The sequence below is a fragment of the Rana temporaria genome, chromosome 6 (assembly GCF_905171775.1).
Source record: "Rana temporaria chromosome 6, aRanTem1.1, whole genome shotgun sequence".
NCBI classification, from domain to species: domain Eukaryota; kingdom Metazoa; phylum Chordata; class Amphibia; order Anura; family Ranidae; genus Rana; species Rana temporaria.
In genome coordinates this window covers 152,156,285-152,181,335 of record NC_053494.1, presented here as the reverse complement: position 1 = coordinate 152,181,335, position 25,051 = coordinate 152,156,285, and the positions used below count along the sequence as shown (strand labels likewise).

Below are 25,051 nucleotides of genomic sequence, written 5' to 3'. Positions count from 1 at the left end.
AGTGTGATTTCTATCTCCTCTCTCTTCCCTCTGCTATTTGCATTAGTCACTTCTGACAGGTTATCCTGACACTCTCCAGCACACAGAAGGTGATTGACAGCCTCAGCTGCAAATTTTTCAAATTTTTATGCTGTGTTGAGGAGGGAGTGTCTTTTACCTTAACTCAAGTCCCAGATTACACGTATCTCTCCTCTCTGTGGTGTGCAGTGTGCAACATCAGACCCCTTCCCAGAAGGCTGTAGGGAAGAGAGGTAAACAGGTACATCCTATGTAGGAGGATTTGCTTTATCTCTGTGTATCACCTGAGGCTAGTCACTTCAGTGGGTATATGTACGGGTTTACAACCACTTTATGGAATTTTAAATGGAAATGGTGCATTGTCTGTTCAGTTTTGCATGAATTAAAAAAAAATATCAACAACCTTAAACAGCAACTCTTATGACCAAGGAGCTTTTGTTTTTCTTTCCATCTACAAAGAGATTTTCTCTAACAAGTAAAACAATTAATGTCAGTCCATTAGTATCCTTATGCCGCGTACACACGATCGGTCAAGCTGATGAGAACGGTCTGATGGACCGTTTTCATTGGACCAAACCGATCGTGTGTAGGCCCCATTGGTTATTTATCCATAGGTTAAAAAAAAGCCAACTTGTTTTAAATTTAACTGATGGATTCCTAACCGATAGAAAAAAAACGATCATTGGTAGGCACGACCATCGGTTAAAAATTCACGCATGCTCAGAATCAAGTCGACGCATGCTTGGAAGCATGGAACTTCATTTTTTTCAGCACGTCGTTGTGTTTTACTACACCCCGTTCTGACACGATCGTTTTTTTAACCGATGGTGTGTAGGCACAACTGACCATCAGTCAGCTTCATCGTTTAACCGATGAAAACGGTCCATCAGACCGTTCTCATCGGATGGACCGATCGTGTGTACGCGGCTTTACAAATAATGAATAGCAGGGCCTGGTTAATCAATCTGCCATAAAGCTTAAGGCATGCTAAAGTGCCACCTAAAGTGGCAATATTGTAGTAATAATAATAATATAGTAATAATATTGCTTGAGAGATTACTGTTGCAGGTCTAAAGAGCTATGTATCTACATGATTTAAACCCACAATTGTTGCATTAGCATTTCCTAATGGAGGGAATGTTTAAAGGGCTGCAATAAAAGCACACTATCATGATAAAATAATGAAGGCTGACATTACTGAATATTGCTTTGAAAATGTTAGTTACCTGGCAGTTAGTTACAGAAATAAGGAGTTCTGACACCCATTTACAGCATGCGTGTTCCAGGACTGTGACAAAAGCATACAGAAGTCAGACACTGCCTGACATCTAGCATTTTCAAATAGAGGCCTGCAATGATAGCCCCATGCTTCTCTCATGATTGAGTCTTTTTGAATACTATATGCTTGAAGCTATTCTACTATTTTGTGGTTAATAGCTCTTGCTGCACCACTTTGAAGTGGAACTAAAAAGAGAATACTCACCTTCACAGAGCTCCCTTGAGTGCTGGGTTTTGGCCATCTGCATTGGCTGGCTCAGGATGACATCACTGTGGTTCTGAGGATCAGAATATGTATACATGTCTTGATATTCATATGATTCTGTAGATCTGTATATTTATCTTATATCCATGAACATCTTTAAAGGGTTCTTCAAAAAAGGATGTTTTTTTTAAGCATAAATGGTAATTCTGCCATTGTTGACCTCTCCTTCTTAAAATATGAGTTCCTTGGCTGTCATAAATATGATATCAGCAATCTCTCTGTCACTGGCCTAACATAAGTATGCAGATTAGACGTCCTTCATTTTTCCGATGTGCATGTTTGTTCCAGATCAGTTTAGAACTGAAGACGAAGACAGCTAGGCAGCTAGTATTTCAGAAAGAGATCATTATTGCTAGTTATCATATTACTTCCTGTAATGGTTTCTGGAGTTCTGTTCTGGAAATCTGTTTTGTAATGTCGACTTATTCAGATACAACTCATAGTTGCATAAAAGCTCCATGACCAATCGAGTTTGCTGAAAACCACAGGCCGGCAGTGTTATTCAGAGCTAATGGTCCCTCATCCTATGCATGAAGGGGAGGGGTAATGAAGTGGAACACCTTGCTTCAAAATGTATTTGAGGGATGGATGGGAGTTATCTTAATTATAATTTTTTTAATTGTAATTGATGTCTAGCATGCAGCTAGTCATAGATGCTTAGAAGTGTGATGACAGTGACATGTATTCCATAAAATAAGTTTGAGGAGTTAGTCGAATGATATTTGTGTTTGTGACTGTGGTTTTTGTGGTGACCAACAAAATAAAAGCCAGTATACAATACCGCACAATATACAAATGAAAAAATTCAGGCACCAAATACAATCATTCTGTGAACTGCTACTGCGGCTTGGAAACCAATGGCACTTGGTCAAAACTGAAAACGTTTTACTTCTAGGTCTATGTAATTTTCTACAGATGGATTAAGCCGGGCTGTTAACGATATTTTTTTTAGACTGTACTTTTAATATTAGTGGTGTTAAAAAGTAAAACTTGAATTCCAGATGGACATCCATATATTAATGGTAAATCTTAATGTAATTGAACTGTCTTAAAAGCAGCCTTCTCTAATCCACTTTTTATCAGTACTCAGAGATGAGTTGCTAGCGTTACGAGCCATTTAAACAAATGGATGACTTCATCAAAGTGTATTTTATTGGGATTTTATGTGACAGACCAACACAAAGTGGCACACAGTTGTGAAGTGGAAGAAAAATAACTGGTTTTCCATTTTTTTTTTACAAGTAAATATTGTGGCGTGCGTTTGTATTCAGCCCCCTTGAGTCAATGCTTTGTAGAACCACCTTTCGCTGCAATTACACCTGCAAGTCGTTTTGGGTATGCCTCTACCAGCTTTGCACATCTAGAGAGTGACATTTTTGCCCATTCTTCTTTGCAAAATGGCTCAAGCTCTGTCAGATTGGACGAAGAGCTTCTGTGAACAGCAATTTTCAAGTCTCTCAATTGGATTTAGGTCTGGACTTTGACAGGGTCATTCTAACACATGAATATGCTTTGAGCGAAACCATTCCATTGAAACTCTGGCTGTATGTTTAGGATCGATGTTCTGCTGGAAGGTGAACCTCTGCCCCAGTCTCAAGTCTTTTGCACACTCTAACAGGTTAGCTTCTAAGATTGCCCTGTATTTGGTTCCACCCATCTTCCCACCAACTCTGACCAGCTTCCCTGTCCCTGCTGAAAAAGAGCATCGCCACAACATGATGCTGCCACCACCATGTTGCACAATGGGAATTGTGTGTTCAGGGTGATGTGCAGTGTTCGTTTTCCACCACACATATCGTTTTGCTTTTAGGCCGAAAAATTCAATATTGGTCTCATCTGACCAGAGCACCGTCTTCCACATGTTTGCTGTGTCCCCCACATTGCTTTCTGATAACTGCAAATGGCTTTCTTTCAACAATGGCTTTCTTCTTGCCACTCTTCCATAAAGGCCAGATTTGTGGAGTGCACGACTAAAAGTTGTCCTGTAAACAGATTCTCCCCCCTGAGCTGTGGATTTATGCAGCTCCTCCAGAGTTACCATGGGCCTCTTTGCTGCTTCTCTAATGAATGCTCTCCCTGTCCGGCCTGTCAGTTTAGGAGGACGGACATGTCTTTGTAGGTTTGCAAATGTACCATACTCTTTCCATTTTTAAATGATGGATTGAACAGTGCTCCATAAGATGTTCAAAGCTTGGGATATTTTTTTATAACCTAACCCTGCTTTAACTTCTTCACAACTTTATCCCTGACCTATCTGGTGAGTTTCTTGGGCTTCATGATGCTGTTTGTTCACTAAGGTTTTCTAACAAACCTCTGAGGGCTTCACAAAACAGTTGTATTTATATTGAGATTAAATTACACGCAGGTGGACTCTATTTACTACTTAGGTGACTTCTGAAGGCAATTGGTTCCACTAGATGTTAGTTAGGGATATCAGAGTAAAGGGGGCTGAATACAAAATGCATGTCACACTTTTCAGATATTTATTTGTAAAAAAATTGAAAACCAGTTGTGATTTTTCCTTCCACTTTACAATTATGTGCCACTTTGTGTTGGTCTATCACATAAAATCCCAATAAAATACATTTACGTTTTTGGTTGTAACATGACAAAATTTGGAAAATGTCAAGGGGTATAAATACTTTTTCAAGGCACTGTATATGTATATATATATATACATATATATATATATATATATATATATATATATATATATATAGTTCATTTTATAAATATTTGTTTGTTTTGCTTATGACATGGTCTTATGACTTGTAGTTGTTCCACAAAATGCGTAGAGACTTCATTCCAAAAATGCACCAATTCAAGTTTCCTTGCAATTTTGTATATATGTAACTAACAGGAATATATATATATATATATATATATATATATATATATATATATATATATATATATATATATATATATATATATATATTTATATATATATATATATATTTTTATATATATATATTTATATATATATATATATATATATATATATATATATATATATATATATATATATATATATATATATATATATATATATATATATATACACTGTGTTTTTTAATATATATTTTTGTATCTTTTTTATAATATTCTTATCAATTTTATTTGGCATAACTCATAAAAGTCCCACGGGCAAAATTTATTTTTTGGTTCTTTAGTGTGGCTATGATGTTTAATCGGGCCCAAGGGGTAAGACATGTAAACTAAGCCCCAGGCTGAAAACATATACACCCAACCCTAAGCAGCAATCAAAGCACAAAAAAATTATATAGTTCTAACTTGAGAAACTGATCGTATGGGTATTTGTATTGAGATAGTTTGTATTAAAAGATAATGTTCCATAAACTGCAACATTAAAGGAGGCCTGCACCAATGAAGTGTATATCAGGGGTGGCCCGTCCATTAAGGGAGCACGGGCACCGCCCCCTTTGTCCACGCCAACCCCTATATGGTTAATGGATAGATTAATATGGTTAATGGATAGAATAATATGGTTAATGGATAGATTATTAATAAATACATCTTGTATAGCTTTTAATTTGTGTTACTATGAATATACTTTATAAAAAGCACAAGTACATATTTATTTCAATGACAGAAAACACCTTTTTTTAAGATCATAAGTAATATACATTTTATAGAGGGATGTATAGGGCGCATTTTTTAAAGTGCCTTCATAAGAATGATTTGTTTGGCTAGTACTGGTGATGTCAATGCTGGATATATAACCAAAATACTTTTCAGGTGGAGTTGCCTGTATAAATGTATTAATAAACTCTTTTGTTGGTCACACTTATAATTTATGAACTTTAAGTTCTGAACATGTAGACGTAGAGTTTAGTATAATATTTTTAGCCTTGCATGTATTTAAGTGGTACTCCCTGTGGTACTTGTAGAAGCAAGATGCAGTCCTTCTACTACTTTTCTTTATATTTACTTGTCCGAATTTTGTCCAACAAAGATATTATGGAGCTCTCAGAGAACCTTTATGTCTGAACAATCAGGATCTGTTACTAGATCTTACCTGCAGGTGGAGCTGCAGGAAAAATCTTGACTTGTAACATCTGTTCCAAGGGAGGTAGCAGTAATGGTTAAAATATTCTATTCCTTTGGAACCATGGGAAACATGCTTGTTTACAGCATTATGGACAGGGTTAAGGAATTGGTATTGAGTGGAATATACTAAGATATCCAGTCTTCTGCCATTTATGCCTGCAGATTTTTTTTTCCAAATGTGACATGCCATGCTGACATGCACTTATTTGCCCTTCTGTTTCAGGCCTACTCCATCCAAGGACAGTACGCAATCCCTCACCCTGATGTGAGTTCTCATCTCTCATTTTCTATCCCCTCCTTCTTCCTGACACTTTCTTCCCCAGCATGCTGGTGTTACTGATAATTAATATTAGACCATAATATTAATGTGTCTGAGATGGGAGCTCTGTATCTTTACACCAAGGGCAGCCATGGGATATGTGTCACAATAGAAGGAGGACTTGACTTTCTCAGTTCTGTTTGTCCAGCTTTATACTTTGTAGTGTCTAGAAACATGCTTGAGATCGTATACACAAATGCCAAACTTGTACTAATGTTCTGTTTAGGTTTGGCTAAATTCTATTTAATGTAGAATGAATGCTGAGTTCTTCAGGGAAAGCTTTAGCAGTGTACAGATCTCAAAGTCAATATCGGCCCAACATTTTAACTAAAACAAAGAGTGAGTGCTAATATATGTTATAGATCAGCAGGCAGACCTTTACAGAGTTTGAAATATGTTTTATTCACTTTAAACATGACAAAATATACAATTCAGAGGGTTCAGGCAGGAAGTGCAAGACATGTTGACATATTGAAAGTGTGGTTATTAAGGATGGTTAAAAAGCAATGATGAGCAAACTGCATTCATTCAAATCAACTGTTTTGACTTCATCTTTCATCAGCTTTTGACTTATGAGAGATGATTTTTCTTGGTTGCTATGGACTGCCTATTGTACATTAATGTTAACCCTAGAAAATAAATCTAGTTAGTAAGCCCTTTAATTTACCCTTCTAAAGCCTAGTAAACACAGGCCAAATGTTGGCCGGCATTCGGCCCGTGAGTATGGCAACTGGTCCGGCAGAAGCCGCCCATTCGGCTGGTTTTTACTAGTACGCAAGTACGACCGTGAATCGGCGTATCTCCCTCATTTTCATATTTGAATACAAAATCAATGGGAGCGTCAAATGCGTCCAGCGTAAATATGCGCCCACTCTGCGCCGGTGTAGGCAAGTTACGTCGGTGGAATGAAGCCTGTTTTTAGGCGTATCTTAGTTTTGTGGGCACGGCGCACAGATACGACGGCACATATTTGCACTTACGCAGCGTATCTCGAGATACGTCGGCGCAAGTGCTTTGTGAATCCGGGCCATTAACATGAAAGTTTAATAGAAGAGTTTGGGGTCAACAGATTTTAAACTTTTGCAATAAAGATCTTCAAATGTTTTCATTTTTACATCACAATTTTCATTGGATTTAAGAGAACACACCTGTTAACATTCTGAAGTTCACCAAGCACCAGATGAACATACCATCCTACTGCTGAGATCCATAACTTTAGGTGTCGTATTTCCATTATCTTTTCTGCCATCATTACTTTTTAAAGTCTTTAAAGCATATACTTTTTGTACATTCAGTAATATAGGTGGGGAAGCAACAAGCTGTCTTTACTGTCTGGTTCTTATCTTTGTAAAACACCTGTCCCTAAAACTCAGTAGATGAACATGCCATCCTACTACTGAGATCCACAGCTTTAGGTATCTCCAACATCGTTGCTGCCACCATTATGGGTCTTTAAAGCTTATATTTATTTTTACATTCAATGATCTAAGTGACAGGAAGCAACAAGTGGCTTTCGCCTTCTGGTTCTTAGCTTTGTAAAACAGCTGTCCCTAAAACAGAAAAACAAAAAAAACAAATCTGTAAGTATGTAGATATCACCTCCTATACACTAAGTAGTAGATGATTTGTAGATTCTTCTGGTTGGTAGTTGATATAAGTTAAGGAAGAGAAATGCTGCAATATGCTTCAGTGGATGTTTAGGATGGATATGTCTTATTTTTATATAATGGCACCCTATGGCTGCATTCACACCTAATCGCGGCGTTTTGTCCCGCGAAATGCGGCGACAAATTGCAGCGTTTTGTACCGCGATTTGCGGCGACAAAATGCCGCGATTTTAACTCCCATTAAGCCCCCAGGTCCACATCTCCTATGCTGAATGCCGAAGCCGCCTGAAAAAAAGGGTCCGGGACTTGTTTTGAGCTTCAGGCCTTCAGCGTTTCGGCGTTCGGCATGGAGATGTGAACCATCTCCATAGAGGGCAATGGTATTTCTCCCCTCCAGCGTATCGAGCGTCGGGCGTCAGGCGTATATACGCCTAGGTGTGAATGGAGCCTATGTGTTTTGATCACACTGGTGACTACTATGAGCTCAAAAAGCAGTACATGGATTTGCATGGATACGTAGATGTCAAGAAGACAACAAGCACTTATTAGAAGGAGGTGTGATTAGGGATTAGCATGAGATATCTGCATTACACATTCTGAAGATTTTAAGCCAAGTTCTCACTCACCTGGATTGTGTATGTATCCCATGGCTCCCTGGTGCTTTGTTTTGTTTTATTTTATTATTTGACTGTTTTCTTGTGCCTGTGACTTCTTGTACTCTCTAACAATAACCTTCTTAGTTCTAATGTCCCTCCTACCCCTCAGCAGTTGACCAAGCTCCACCAGTTGGCCATGCAGCAAACCCCCTTTACTCCCCTCGGACAGACCACCCCTGCTTTCCCTGGTACGTACCCAACTTTCCCGTTCTAGAGTCTTCCTTCTTTTTCTCTTCTCACGTCTCAGGCATTTCACGTTTTGTTCATTTATACTTCTTATGCATTAATTTTCTGTTTTAAAAAATGCAGTTATTATTGCTCTCATTGCTTCATCTGCTGGCACATCATATCACAAGGCTAGGCTCTAAACGATTTGTACTGTTGCTTCTTGGATAAACATAGTTAATATTACTAAAGTAGTGATAAACAGAATACATTGTCTCATCAGATTTTGGGCTTATTTAGACAATGTAAAACATGTTGATCTTCTAAAGGGCAAGGAAGTTAAATATATGTTTTCTTTCTCCTTAGGAGAAAAGCTGCCCTTACATTCCTCTGAAGAAGCTCAAAACTTGATGGGACAGTCCACAGGTAACCCATGCCAAATTAGGAGGCTTGTAAGTCCAGAGCTTCATTGGCCAACTGAATATTTGACCCGATGGTTAAGAGGGCTAGTAGCCTAAGGCCCAGGTCTAATAGAGAGGTACCAGAAAAAAAAGAGAATGGTAGTACATAAGAAAACATGGCAGTTGAGAGTTAGGAGGTAAATATTAGCATATGGCCCATAAGCCCCTTTTAATATTGACAGAAAAGTAATTATACTAAATTGTTAAGAACATCCCAGGCCTCGCTAGTGCTTCTGTCTCATGACGGTGGACAGACAGGAAGCAAGCTAATCGTTTTGCGGAGGGTTCTGTCTTGGATATTTCTGCTTCATTTTACTCCAGTTTGTAATCCATACATCTTTACATTTTGCTTCAAAACTTCATTGTACTTTTATGTATTTAGTTTCCTGTCCACAAGCATAGCCATATTCATGGTCCATACACTATTTACTAGGAATACGCAGCTTCAGTACTGGAAATGTTGTATCTACCTTAGGATCATAACAGTTATTCTCCAGCCATAATTGTGTGCTTTATGATTGGCATTGTTATATAGATACAAAACTGTACCTTGCATAACTGAATAACAAGAAAAGGTGTTTAATTCAAGATTACATTTGATAGCTTTAGGGACCTGCTGCTTTACTCCCAAAAGCATTTCTAAATTTCTAATGGTCCACAACAAGCTTTTGTTTTGAAATATATTTTTTCCATACTGAACCAAATGCGCAACCTTCACACAACCACTATTTTTTTCTGGCTGTAACATAATGAGTCTCATTCATCAAATTCTCTGAAATAAGAGCTGTCGGTATTTGTTGGCAATTTATGTAAATCTTAATATTTGTATCTATGTATTTATCAGTTTTAATTCTCTATTCATTGTATGCTATCATTCACATCATGCTTTATGAAGGAGATTACACCCACACAATTACATGTTGCTGTATTTTGTGTCAAAAACAAACTAGGATCTAACATAAAACTAAACTACCGTATATATATTAATATGTATACACATATTTTTAAAAGTGCCTGGCCACATCTCTAAAACAATTCTGGTGCTCCTGGAAAACCCTAAACTTTCTTGCATGGGGAGAAAGCACATATTTTATCCTTATCTCACAATACAGTGCTCAGTGCAAGTGTTGCTAGACCCTGGCATCCAGGTCACAGGCCCCAGGATTTATAATACCAGGTATTTAAGGCTGAAGCAACGCACCTTACCAGGGTACTATCTCCAGGCCCAGGCACTGTCACATGTGGGAGAGGGCGCCTAACCCTTTGTAAATTCCAAAGTGTGGAAAGACAGTATTTGTGTAGGCTTTTTAGGAGGCTGAAAGAGAGCTTTGAAGAGGAGTGGAGCATACTCTGTAGGTATAATATGACTCTGGTAGTGCCTTGTAACCATTAGTGCCATTACTTTACTTTGCAGGAGGATATTATAGGTTCACTTTATACAAAGTCACACTGACTTAATTTTGTATTGCCTTTTGCACTGCCTTTTGCATTGCCTTATTGTAACCAATTGGGTCTCACTGGATCACTGGACTGTGGAGGGGGTGGGAGTGGCCAGCTCAGACTTTTAGCAGCTCGCTGAAAGGCTGAGCTGGGTGCCGGCCAGGCATGTGGGCGGATCCCAACGCTATTATCACAATCTTGCCCGAACTTGGACTGGCTCTGTGACGTCAGCTGACAGTGGGCTTCAGCCCGCTGACTGCTTAAAAAATGGGACACAGGAGTGCAGAAAGAACTACACTCCTGTGATCCACAAGGGATAAACAAGCTTTGGCTGTACTTCTCCTTTAATACAAATGATAAATGAGGCTGAATGCTATTTAGCATTTTGTTGCTGATTATTAGTTATCACTGGTCAGAATTGTAATTTGTAACACAAGTGATCTGAGTGTCTGAACTGTCATAATAATGAAAGACATAGCTCACAGGCTGGTAAGTAGCATTTGAAAAACGTCATGGCTGCCATAAAACATATCAGAGTAATTTTCCTATGCTGGAAGCCATCTGGCATTCTCTAAGTTAAGGCACCTTTCAATTTGAGCTTCTACAACATTAGACTGAAGTGATGGACAGTGGGGAATAATACCAGGTGAGAAGCAGAGGGGTATCAGCCATGGGGTACTTAGGATTCCTTTAATGCATATAACTTGTGTTTTTCATATACTAGGTATGGATGCCAGTCCCCAGGCAAGTACTCATGAACTCACCATACCAAATGATGTGAGTGTGATTTTCATTGTTTGCTTACTTAACTACGGTATATGTCTTTACTTTTCAACATGCTTCAAACTTTTAGCCTGTGGTTAACTGCATATTACAGATTTAGGAAGAATTATAAATGAGAAGACACATACATATAAATATAACATTTCAAACACAATTTTATATAAAAAAAAAAAATGAGAAGACACATACATATAAATATAACATCTCAAACACAATTTTATATAAACAATTAATAAATATTCCCCCTTATCACAGATAAATAAATATAAAAAGGCACAGAGGAAATTTAATAAATATAGCACTAGGAATACACATATATTAACACATTCTTTATAGTCACAAACACCTTTTTGCACCCACTTCTTCTCCAACCCCCGCCCCCCACCCCCACACACACCTTTCTTTTTCTTTTTTCTTTCTTTTTCTTCTTTCTTTTTTGGAGGATTCGGATAAACCACCATATAGTAAAGGAAGATAGCATGTAGTGAGCTACCTTTCAAGTGTCAAGGCATGATAAATGTAAAATGTTAAATGGTATATGTAAAGAAAAAAATTAATAAAGAAGAGATTAAACAAAAAAAAATGCATAGTGAATGAATACATACAGTACAATTAAATATATACATTTTTAGAGCCTGTTTTGACTGGATGAATTCTAAAAGATCTCAAAAGTGTTTCAAACTGATGTCAAATCAATGTTATTGACACAAGCCCAAAGCCCGTCAACACAGATCCATACATTGCTTGCATGTCATTGGAAAGCAGTAGGTGTTGCAAAACATGCTACTTTCTATTAGGTAGATTCACAGAGAAAGGCTTAAACTTGCGGCGGCGTAGCTTAGCCTGTTTAGGCTACGCCGCCGTAAGTTTGCTAGGCAAGTACATGATTCTCAATGTACTTGCCTGCTAATATACGGCGGCGTAGCCTAAAGCGTGTTTTATGGTAATGAGGCTTAACCTCACGTTTTTTTCGTTTTTTTTTTAAATGCGCATGCGCCGGGCGCCTACATTTCCCAGCGTGCATTGCGGCTAAGTACGCTGCACGGGCCTATTGATTTAGATGTTGACGTAAACGACGTAAATCCCGTCGGCCGGGCGTACGTTCGTGAATCGGTGTATCTCCTCATTTACATATTCTACGCCGACCACAATGGAAGCGCCACCTAGCGGCCATCCAAAATATTGCAATCTAAGATAGGACAGCGCAAGCCGTCGTATCTTAGATATGTTTAAGCGTATCTCTGTTTGAGCATACGCTTAAACATAAGTCGGCATAGATTCTGAGTTAGGTCGGCTTATCTACTGATAAGCCAGCCTAACTCTTTGTGAATCTACCTATATGTATCTAAAAGAACCATTTTTGTTGCAGTCGGCTAGATAATCTTTCATTTTCCCTTTGAAATATGCATGCAGCCCTAGAGGAATTAGACTATATAGTTCCAGTAAGCAGCAAAACAGATATGCCTTCAGTCAATTATTAAATCAAGTTCTATGTGACCTTGTATATAAGAATTTTTAAGACTGTAGAAAGCTGGTGAGAACATGGAAGCTAAAGACTTCTTAACTATATAACTTATTTTTATTTCTTTAACTATAGCTATAGCAAACCATGAGACTGCTATAGGATGCAACAGCACAAGGCCTAGTAGTATGTCTACATAATGATTTATATAGGTAACAAAAACATCTAGTAAATATCATTATACAAAAAGATTAGCACTCTAATTATAAACATCTGGACACAACTATCCAGCTGCAGTGTTACTGACTGTTTCAGATTGGTGCTGGTCTCTGTAGTAAATTTGCTACTATGGTGGAGTTTGGAGATTCAGGAAGCCTATACATGTAATTATTGTACAAAGGCAAACTGCTCAACCACACTTTACCACCCAGGAGCTCCCCATGCTCACCATTCCTATAAGCCTGTCTGTACAGTATCTCACAAAAGTGAGTGCACCCCTCACATTTTTTGTAAATATTTTATTATATCTGTGCTACAATGTTAAGTAGTGATTGTACAGCTTGTATAACAGTGTCAATTTGTTGTCCCCTCAAAATAACTCAACACACAACCATTAATGTCTAAACCGCTGGCAACATAAGTGAGTACACCCCTAAGTGAAAGTGTCAATATTTTGTGTGACCACCATTATTTTCCAGCACTGTCTCAACCCTCTGCCACTGGAGTTCTCTTCCACTCCTCCATGATGACATCACAGAGCTGGTGGATGTTAGAGACCTTGCACTCCTCCACCTTCCTTTGAGGATGCCCCACAGATGCTCAATAGGGTTTAGGTTTGGATACATGCTTGGCCAGTCCATCACCTTTACCCTCAGCTTCTTTAGCAAGGCAGTGGTCATCTTGGAGGTGTGTTTGGGGTCGTTATCATGTTGGAATACTGCCCTGCGGCCCAGTCTCCGAAGGGAGGGGATCATGCTCTGCTTCAGTATGTCACAGTACATGTTGGCATTCATGGTTCCCTCAATGAATTGTAGCTCCCTAGAGCCAGTAGCACTCATGCAGCCCCAGACCATGACACTCCAACCACCATGCTTGAGTGTATGCAAGACACACTTGTCTTTGTACTCCTCACCTGGTTGCCGCCACACACGCTTGACACCATCTGAACCAAATACGTTTATTTTGGTCTCTCAGACCACAGGACATGGTTCCAGTAATCCATGTCCTTAGTCTGCTTGTCTTCAGCAAATTGTTTGCAGGCTTTCTTGTGCATCATCTTTAGAAGAGGCTTCCTTCTGGGACGACAGCCATGCAGACCAATTTGATGCAGTGTGCAGAGTATGGTCTGAGCACTGACAGGCTGACCCCTCACCCCTTCAACCTCTGCAGCAATGCTGGCAGCACTCATATGTCTATTTCCCAAAGACAACCTCTGGAAATGACGCTGAGCTTGTGCACTCAACTTGTTTGGTTGACCACGGCGAGACCTGTTCTGAGTGGAACCTGTTCTGTTAAACTGCTGTATGGTCTTGGACACCATGCTGCTGCTTAGTTTCAGGGTCTCCGCAACCTTCTTATAGCCTAGGCCATCTTTATGTAGAGCAACAATTCTTAGATCCTCAGAGAGTTCTTTGCCATGAGGTGCCATTTTGAACTTCCAGTGAACAGTATGAGAGAGTGAGAGAGCGACAACACCAAATTTAACACTCCTGCTCCCCTTCACACCTGTGACCTTGTAACATTAACGAGTCACGTGACACCAGAGAGGGAAAATAGCTAATTGGGCCCAATTTGGACATTTTCACTTAGGAGTGTACTCACTTTTATTGCCAGTGGTTTAGGCATTAATGGCTGTTTGTTCAGTTATTTTTGAGGGGACAGCAAATTTACACTGTAATTTCTTCAGTGTTTTCACATGAAAAGATGTAATAAAATATTTACAAAAATGTAGGGGTGTACTCACTTTTGTGAGATACTGTATACTCCAGTCTCTATTTCCTGCAACATGTTAGGATAACAGCAATTGAAAATGCACAATGTTGGCTCTTTTTTTATTTCAGCCTGATTTTTGGTATGTAGGAGAATATAGTAAACTTATGTAATAATTGATGTATTATATGTTTGTTTTTATATAATTGGTTGTTCGATTACAGTGTGTTTGATTTAGTGATTGAAGTTGAATTTATATCCCCATAGATGCACAAATAACTGTGAAATAAAGTGACTGTGTGTAGATGGGGAAGTAGGTTTTTTTGGTTTAACTTACAGGGAACTGACAAACAGGAAATTCCAAATTAAACTGAAAACAACCTTTAATCATTTATCGTAAATGATTGATTACATGTGCCCTTGGGTGGTAATCAACACCCTGATTACCGGTAACCACAGTGCCACATCCTGGTTGATTGATAGAGGATTGTGAAGAAAAAATGGACTTTGTAGGCACTACTTAAAAAAGTAAACATGATGAAAATGCCCACGCTGGAATAGAAGAAGAGTGTCTCCTGGGTAAACACTACCAAGGTTCTTAAGCATTAAAGGGGTTGTAAAGGAAAACATTTTTTTCCCTAAATATCTTCCTTTACCTTAGTGCAGTCCTCCTTCACTTACCTCATCCTTCCATTTTGCTTCGAAATGTCCTTATTTCTTCTGAGAAATCCTCACTTCCTGTTCTGTCTGTAACTCACCACTGTAATGCAAGGCTTTCTCCCTGGTGTGGAGGAAGCCTCTTGAGGAGGGAGGGGGCAAGCAGGAGTGTCAGGACGCCCACTAACACACAGCTCCTTTCTCTATCTGCAAAGTAGAGAGTGTCCTGACTTGCCTGCTCGCCCCCTCCCCCCTCAAGAGGCTTTCTCAACACCAGGGATTACGGTGTGTAGTTACAGACAGAAGAACAGGAAGTTAGCATTTCTCAGAAGAAATAAGGACATTTAAAAGCAAAATTGAAGGATGAGGTAAGTAAAGGACGACTGCACTAAGGTAAAGGGAGCTATTTAGGGGAGAAAAAAATTCCTTTACAACCTACTTTAAAAGTAGCTCGACATGTTTCACAATTTTAACATTGCTTCCTCAGGAGCTTCTAAATTTCAATAAGATAAAATAAATTCATAAATTCAGCCCTACCACTTCACCTGCCTGCTGGCGCTGCAAATCCTCTTTGGGTACTCTCTTACATATTTGGTGGGACTGCCCCATTATACAACCCTTTTGGAAAGAGGTTCACCGCATTATCCCTCTCATCACTTCTTATTCACCGAAATTCACAGCTGCCCAATTCCTACTGCACCATACCTCTCTACCTCACCACATTTACAAAAATACGATAACGATACAATTGATTAATGCAGCCAAACTTTGTATCCCGAGGCACTGGAAGGATACTTCCCCTCCTAGCGTTTCGGAATGGTTAAGAAGAATAGAACGGATTGCGGAAATAGAGGATTTGATTTGTCAATCTTTGGACTCCCCCACTAGATTTCATGATAAGTGGAGTTGTTGGACTCGCTTTACTGAATCTGCAGAGTTTCTGGATCTGTCTCGCCATTCATCTCCTACTTGAAATCGTTCTTATTTCATACACGACCTTTGTTTGCCGTGTGACCCCCCCCTTCCCTTTTTATGGTTTCTTTTTTTTTTTCCCCTTTCTTTTACTGGTCTTATTGAATTTCATGTAGAGAGTAATACTCTTCTATCTGATCTTATTTTGAATATCTAACAGGTAGCATTTATTGTAAGTGATTTATACCATATATGTTTTAATATCTTATGCTGTTTCATGGACAGTGATGATTCACTTCATTTCCTCTGTTCCTTGTTTTGATTTATTTACACACATGTCTTGCTTTGTAATATGATTTATTCTGAAATACCAATAAATTCTTTGAACGAAAAAGAAAAACAAATTTAACCATGTATAATCATGCACAACAGGCTAAAAAAATAGCCATGAGATACATAAAAACTCACCAAAGTATTGGTGTAATTGGGAAGTATCCAGTACAGTCATCCTCCACCCCCAAGCACTCCAACCAGTCCAACTGCACCCCGAGGGGTGGAGAGGGATAATTGCGTCTCTGCCTATCAAATGCTGTTGATCCCAGTAGGGCTGTTGTGCATGATTATATGTGGTTAAATTTGTTTTTCTTTTCTTCTTATTGAAATTTAGAAGCTCCTGAGGAAGTAATGTGCAAATCGAGAAACATGTCGAGCTTCTTTTAATGCTTTAAGAATCTCGGTAGTGTTTACCCAGGAGACACTCTTTTTCTATTATCAAAAGGAAGAAAAAGTGCGCTTATCAAGTGAAATATATACAGCTGCAAACTCAAATGTTTATACAAACAAAGGTGAACAATGGAAAAAGGTGGAGTTGCGCTAACAAATATAATAATGGTGTTTATCCCGTAAATAAGGGAATAAATAAAAAAATCCAGTGATGAAGAAAAAATATTTTTCTCAATAATAAAAACTGAAGAGTCTTAGGATAAAAAATGTGATAACTGAAATCATAAAATCATAAAGTCATTTCTGTGAACGATCAAGTACATAAACAACTTGTTCAGAAATGGTGAAGATCTGGAAAGAAGACAAACAATGGACATGGATCCCAACTTTCTGGTATTGATGACCCTTACCAGATAAATTGATCCTTATGGATCAGGCCAAGCAAGCAGCCACACACCTGGACTGCACAGGGGATCAGAATCTTTAGGATCTTCCCAATGGTTCTCCAGCAGAGTGTCCAAGAAAAAAACAAATAGGCAGAAATAGTGTGATACTGTATGGAACACTTATAGGTAATTATCACCCAGTGACTGGCAGAACAACAGTGTAACAAAAAAGACCACCACCACAGCACACACTGCTCCTTACCAGAGCCCTAGGAATGGCTAACGCAAACAGCAAATTAAGTGTGTGCAGCAGGAGAAGGACTCGTCAGATCGATCCTCAAGCAGATATTCGGGTGGTAAATACGCATGTGGAAGAGAACTCACAATAGTGTGACATCATTTAGGGATGTATTGAATAAAAAAGTAATGCACTTACAGCATGGATGAAAACAATCAGCATAAAAAAATCAGACTTGTTCATGGCGTATGGTACCCCGTGAACAAGTCTGATTGGACGAAACGTTGGGAGGAGGCGTGCTGACGTCACCGCGAGTGAGGAATTCGTTCCATTACCGGCCGGAACTGTTTTATGCTGATTTTTTTCATCCATGCTGTAAGTGCATTACTTTTTTATTCAATAAATCCCTAAATGATGTCACACTATTGTGAGTTCTCTTCCACATGCGTATTTACCACCCGAATATCTGCTTGAGGATCGATCTGACGAGTCCCTCTCCTGCTGCACACACTTCATTTGCTGTTTGCGTTAGCCATTCCTAGGGCTCTGGTAAGGAGCAGTGTGTGCTGTGGTGGTGGTCTTTTTTGTTACACTGTTGGTCTGCCAGTCACTGGGTGATAATTACCTATAAGTGTTCCATACAGTATCACACTATTTCTGCCTATTTGTTTTTTTCTTGGACACTCTGCTGGAGAACCATTGGGAAGATCCTAAAGATTCTGATCCCCTGTGCAGTCCAGGTGTGTGGCTGCTTGCTTGGCCTGATCCATAAGGATCAATTTATCTGGTAAGGGTCATCAATACCAGAAAGTTGGGATCCATGTCCATTGTTTGTCTTCTTTCCAGATCTTCACCATTTCTGAACAAGTTGTTTATGTACTTGATCGTTCACAGAAATGACTTTATGATTTTATGATTTCAGTTATCACATTTTTTATCCTAAGACTCTTCAGTTTTTATTATTGAGAAAAATATTTTTTCTTTATCACTGGATTTTTTTATTTATTCCCTTATTTACGGGATAAACACCATTATTATATTTGTTAGCGCAACTCCACCTTTTTCCACTCTTTTTCTATTCCAGCGTGGGCTTTTTCATCATGTATATCCCCACATCAGTGATATTTATCGATTGAGTGCCTTCCTGTGGTTCTATATGTGGTTCTTTCTTTCCCTTTGTTGTTTTATGTATTCTACTGTAGGTGACCGTGATATTGTGTCAATCTCGCTCCCTTTCTCGGCGAGATTGACCACCTACGAGCCCCGTCGCGGGAGCAAGCGCCGAGTCGGCTCGCCGCGTTGGGGAAAAAGCCATCATAGAAGCGACGGGGATCCAACTTGGATTTCCGCCAATTCTAACTGCGGAATTTGGTATGAATCATGAGGGGGAACTCCACGCCAAATTTTAAATAAAAAAAAGTTTTCTTCGGCGTAGGGGGGTTCTCCTTACAACCCATACCAGACCTAAGGGCCTGAAATGCCCCTGGGGGGGAACCCATGCCGGTTTTTTATTTAAAATTTGGCATAGAGTTCCCCCTCATGATTCATACCAAACGCCGCGGCTAGAATTGGCGGGAATCCAAGTCGGATCCCCATCGCTTCTATGACGTGCTCGCTGGAATGTGCTTTTTCTATTCCAGCGAGTGGGAAATGTAGGCACAATGTCGCCGAGTATCAGTGCGATGCGGTCGTGCTGGAAACACATTCTCGGCCACAGGTATATAGAGCATATAGAACCACAGGAAGGCACTCACGGTCACCTACAGTAGAATACATAAAACAACAAAGGGAAAGAAAGAACCACATATAGAACCACAGGAAGGCACTCAATAGATAAATAGTATTTGATGCATCTAGTATAAAATTTGTATATATTTATGTAATATTAAAAATATTTTGTTACTTTTTTAAGTAGTACCTACAAAGTAAATTTTTTCTTCACAATCCTCCTTTAATCATGTATCTTCATACTGAACTAAATTAACATTTTCAAACATATTTATTTCACAAATTATAAAAACATTTCTGTCTCAAAATTGTTTTGCCCAAATCTTTCTGCATTCACTTTTTACCCCTGGGCATGTTTCAACTGCTCTCCTTTTCCAGCTAATAGGTTGCATCATCGGACGCCAAGGGACCAAAATCAATGAAATTCGACAGATGTCTGGAGCACAAATCAAAATTGCCAGTGCCATGGAGGGGTCAGCAGAGCGCCAGATCACCATCACTGGGAGTCCAGCTAACATCAGCCTCGCTCAGTACCTCATAAACGCCAGGTCAGTGCATACCACTGCATATCATTCAACTCCAGATTTGCAGAACAGTGTTTGATTGTTCAGTGTCTTATCAGTGGTGATAGAACCAATTTGACTTTGTTTATAGAATCCTTCAATAAATCACCACATGTTATTATAGTATAACTAAAGGCAAAACTTTTTTTTTTTAATTTAGGATAGAGTGTTCACCCAGACAGTTCGGGTTTCAGTTACTGTGTCTGGGTTTCCATCCATCTGAAAGCCGGGCACATCAGTGGCAGCCCTGCAGCACCAGTCCTCCTATCCCTCTCTCCCTTCCCATCAGCTTCAGTGTTTTTAATTACATTGTGGGGGGGCTGTTTTAACTGGGATACAGACTTGCCTGGGGGGATTATACTGGGGGACAGATGGACCTGGGGGATGTACTGGGGGTTAGAATGACCAAGGAGTGATTATACTGGAAGACAGACTGACCTGGGGGGATGTACTGGAGTACAGACTGATCGGGGGGGGGGGGGTGTACTGGGGGACAGACTGACCTTGTTTGATTTAACTGGGTTCCTTAAACTTCTCCCATTTTTAACACCATTTGGCCACACCCACTGTTCCTCATGGGATGTTACATGGGCTGCACTAAAAAACTACTCTTCTTGGGGCACCCAAAGGTGCTCCAGGTCTTTTACAATCCTATAGTGTTAAATACCAAAAGAAACAATTGCTGCTAAAGCTTGATGAAAAGCTGGTGACCCAAGGTTGTCCCCAGAAAAGTAATAGAGGGAAAATCTTGCAGTAGGGACACTAGTGACTAGTGACCTGGTGGTTCCCAAGGAAGCCCTTTATTTAAGTGATTACCTCTCACTTCTTGTTTTGGCTATGGAACAGAAAGTGGCAGCGAATCTCCGCAATGGGATACATATGGCGAAAAAAAAAATCTAACAGGAGTTATAACCCTCCCTTACCCTATCCAAATGTATTTGCCTTTGGTTCTACTTTAATTGAAATACATTAGTATATGTAGTTTCTGTACAATTGCGAAAACAAGTTTTACATTTTCATAAAAAATAAATAAATGAAAATCCTTTTACGCGTACCTCTATGACATGGGTTTTTAACCCCCCTGGCGGTGTTCCTGAGTCTGACTCGGGGTGAGATTTTTTGGCTACGATCGGTAACCCCGAGTCATACTCGGGCTCGCCTCGCTGGATCCACATGCAGTGTTTACTTACCTTGTCCCTGGATCCAGCGATGCCACCGCGCTGTGTGAGTGAGCGGGACCTCGCTCGATTCACACAGTGTCCTTCTGTGCCGCCGATCTCCGTTCCCTGCGATGTTACAACGCACGGGAGCGGAGAACGGCGCCAAATTCAAAAAGGTAAACAAACACAATACATACAGTATACTGTAATCTTATATGATAAAAGAAATAACAAAAAGGAAGCAGGCGCCACTAGGTGAACTGTACAGCTTTTACTCAGTGTTTGAAATAAAAGTACTCACATTAAATTAAGGAATTCAGGCATGTAGTTGTTGTCCTGCGATTCGTCCGGGTCCAACCGATAGATGTGAGTATCCTTGGGTCTCTATCACAGCGCTGGTGTTGTGCTGTGTTTGTAGGTGTAACCTTGCTGGGTCCGTACACTTGATTGTAGGGGTTGTAGGTGCACAGATGTGCCGATGGAGACGCCGGAGCGCACGTTGAAGCGCACGCTTGTGGATGCTATGGTTGCGGGGAGAAAGATGACGTCATCGCCTGGGGACAGCAATGTGCGACGCGTTTCCGTGCATGTGCTGTGGTTCGATGGGAAGACGTACACACAGCGCGCACCTTTGTCAAGCTCTGACAAAGGTGCTTGACAAAGGTGCGCGCTGTGTGTACGTCTTCCCATCGAACCACAGCACATGCACGGAAACGCGTCGCACATTGCTGTCCCCAGGCGATGACATCATCTTTCTCCCCGCAACCATAGCATCCACAAGCGTGCGCTTCAACGTGCGCTCCGGCGTCTCCATCGGCACATCTGTGCACCTACAACCCCTACAATCAAGTGTACGGACCCAGCAAGGTTACACCTACAAACACAGCACAACACCAGCGCTGTGATAGAGACCCAAGGATACTCACATCTATCGGTTGGACCCGGACGAATCGCAGGACAACAACTACATGCCTGAATTCCTTAATTTAATGTGAGTACTTTTATTTCAAACACTGAGTAAAAGCTGTACAGTTCACCTAGTGGCGCCTGCTTCCTTTTTGTTATTTCTTTTATCATATGTACTTGGAGTGTTGCTTCAGCTCCCCCTGCATGGCTGCCCGGTAAAACAAACTGTCACTCATGGTACAAGCTCATCTAGCTTACAGGACTTATTGCTCAGAAGGCTCTCTTTTTCCTTTACAGGATTTACCACATGCGCTTTATTGTATATAATTGTCTACTGTAATCTTATAGATTACAGTACTGTATGTAAAAAATACACACCCCCCTTGTCCCTAGTGGTCTGCCCAGTGTCCTACATGTACTTTTATATAATAAAAACTGTTCTTTCTGACTGCAAACTGTAGATTGTCCATAGCAACCAAAAGTGTCCCTTTATGTCAAAAATGGTTTTAGAGCAGCTAGAAAACAGTGATAATAAATTATAATCACTTGCAGAACTGTGCGATAGCGATTTGTGGGGAAATTCGTCATACAAATATAAAAGTAATGACAGCGACAATTCTGCAACTGAGCAAATTTCAGTGATTTTGAGTTGATTACATTATTGAATAATTTTCATTATAATTATATTATTATTTGTTATAATTATTTCTAATTATTTATTATATTATAATTTATAATTTTGTTTTAAAAAAAATGTCATACCCAGGATGCCTACTAGACTCTTGTTTGGTCAGATTTAAGTGAGTTATTCCTAAGAATTGCAGGCCTACAGTACAAATCACCAAATTTCCTTGCAAATAATGGTACCTCTTTTAGCACCTTTTTTCTGAAAGAATCATACCGCCAGGGAGGTTAAACTTTTAATGCAAGAAATTCTTATTGTATTGGTACCCAAGAAGGTAATTATTTCCAAAATGTCAGAAAAGCCAAGTAAAGTCAAATAACAACGGCCTATAACATGATGAAGGTACTCTGTACAATTTTTGTAAGCTTTAGTGACACAGAGAGAAATTACCGGTAATTCTTCATTACATTTTCTTTTTGACATTAAACTAGCATTGGGGTCTCCTCACCACCTTGTCTATATTATTCCCTCTGTCCTCTTCCTCACGAATGCTCTAATTCCCCATATGTATCTATATGTATCTATATTGTCAATCATAGTGCAGTTGTTACATTACATAGTTACATAGTTAGTCAGGTTGAAAAAAGACACAAGTCCATCCAGTTCAACCACAAAAAATAAACAAACAAAATAAAAAACACAATACAATCCCATACACCCAACTCCATACCCACAGTTGATCCAGAGGAAGGCAAAAAACCCCAGCAGAGCATGATCCAATTTGCTACAGCAGGGGAAAAAATTCCCTCCTGATCCCCCGAGAGGCAATCGGATTTACCCTGGATCAACTTTACCTACAAATCTTAGTACTCAGTTATTTTATGTACATTTAGGAAAGAATCCAGGCCCTTCTTAAAGCAATCTACTGAGCTGGCCAGAACCACCTCTGGAGGGAGTCTGTTCCACATTTTCACAGCTCTTACTGTGAAAAAACCTTTCCGTATTTGGAGGTGAAATCTCGTTTCCTCTAGACGTAAAGAGTGCCCCCTTGTCCTCAGTGTTGACCGTAAAGTGAATAACTCAACACCAAGTACACTGTATGGACCTCTTATATATTTGTACATGTTGATCATATCCCCCCTAATTCTCCTCTTCTCAAGAGTGAATAGATTTAGTTCTTCTAATCTTTCCTCATAGCTGAGCTCCTCCATGCCTCTTATCAGTTTGGTTGCTCTTCTCTGCACTTTCTCCAGTTCTCCGATATCCTTTTTGAGAACTGGTGCCCAAAACTGAACTGCATATTCCAGATGAGGTCTTACTAATGATTTGTACAGGGGCAAAATTATATCTCTGTCTCTGGAGTCCATACCTCTCTTAATACAAGAAAGGACTTTGCTCGCTTTGGAAACCGCAGCTTGGCATTGCATGCCATTATTGAGCTTATGATCAACTAAAACCCCCAGATCCTTCTCCACTACAGATCCCCCCAGTTGTACTCCCCCTAGTATGTATGATGCATGCATATTCTTAGTCCCTAAGTGCATAACTTTACATTTATCAACATTAAACCTCATCTGCCACTCAGTCGCCCAATTAGACAGAGCATTAAGGTCGGCTTGTAAATTGGCGACATCCTGCAAGGACGTTATTCCACTGCATAGCTTGGTGTCATCTGCAAAGACAGAAATGTTACTTTTGATCTCAGACCCAATATCATTTATAAATATATTGAAAAGTAAGGGTCCCAGCACTGAACCTTGGGGTACACCACTGATAACATTGGACCATTCAGAGTAAGAATCATTAACCACGACTCTCTGAATTCTGTCTTTCAGCCAGTTTTCTATCCATTTACAAACTGATATATCCAATCCTGTAGACCTTACCTTACACATGAGCCGTGTGTGCGGTAAGATTAAAGATTTTAAGAGAGGAGGGCAGTAATATTTATTACATTTTCATACCTGAGGAAATAAAAACTCTCTGTTAGGTTTATGGAGATTTTAGTATTTACTTATCTACTATTAAAGTATAACTTAAGGCAAAAAAATGTAGTTTTGGAAAAAGTGGGGAAAGATTAGACCACTTGCCAGTTTTTATTGCTGCCTGTGCCCCGTTAAAGAGATTTACCCTCTCTATTTGTTCTGTTTACCATTATCATTGAAAGGGGAAGTAAAAGAAAATCCAAAATTTGGGGTTTTCCCAGAAAAGTAATATTCCAATGTGGACAAAAGTTCTGGTCATCTGGGGGACTCCAAGAAATTACCCTAATTTGGATTTCCATCCATGTCCTGTGTTCTGCTATGGGGTAGAAAGTGAAGGGAAATCTCCACAATGGGACACAGATGACGAAACAAAATTTGACATGGGTTATAACCCTCCCTTTTTCTATCCAAAATGAAAAAAAGTTGTGTCTAAACTTCTACTTTAAAGGGTAACTCCACATTTGTGGGAAAATAAATTAGCAAATAAAAAATAATAATATAGCGTATACAATTGCAACACAAGTCATATTGTATTTGAATGTTATTTAAAATTACCTTTCATTTTCAATCTGCAGCTCAGGAAATTTCTGTAAAATTCAATGCAATATGGTTATCTGGAGTCATTCTGTACATGCATGGTGTACAGAATGCCTCCCAGGTATGTCATTTCCTGCTTGTGTGATTAGATTACTGATTTTCCCAGTCTGCACTAAG

At 39.5% G+C, this 25,051-nt stretch overlaps 1 protein-coding gene across 8 annotated transcripts in view; it reads left to right on the top strand.

Annotated features, from left to right (window-relative positions):
- The window catches only part of PCBP3 (poly(rC) binding protein 3), a 99,291-nt gene that overhangs the window by 67,802 nt on the left and 6,438 nt on the right, over nt 1-25,051 (top strand). For 2 of the 8 annotated variants that reach the window (XM_040357620.1, XM_040357621.1), the window contains exons 10-14: nt 5,856-5,897; nt 8,324-8,402; nt 8,746-8,805; nt 11,005-11,057; nt 19,484-19,646. In XM_040357620.1, the coding sequence (XP_040213554.1) occupies nt 5,856-5,897; nt 8,324-8,402; nt 8,746-8,805; nt 11,005-11,057; nt 19,484-19,639 (390 nt within the window). In that variant the 3' untranslated portion in view covers nt 19,640-19,646. Of the gene's footprint in view, nt 1-5,855; nt 5,898-8,323; nt 8,403-8,745; nt 8,806-11,004; nt 11,058-19,476; nt 19,647-25,051 lie in introns of all 8 variants that reach the window. The other 6 variants (XM_040357617.1, XM_040357615.1, XM_040357616.1 and 3 more) reach the window with 5 other exon arrangements.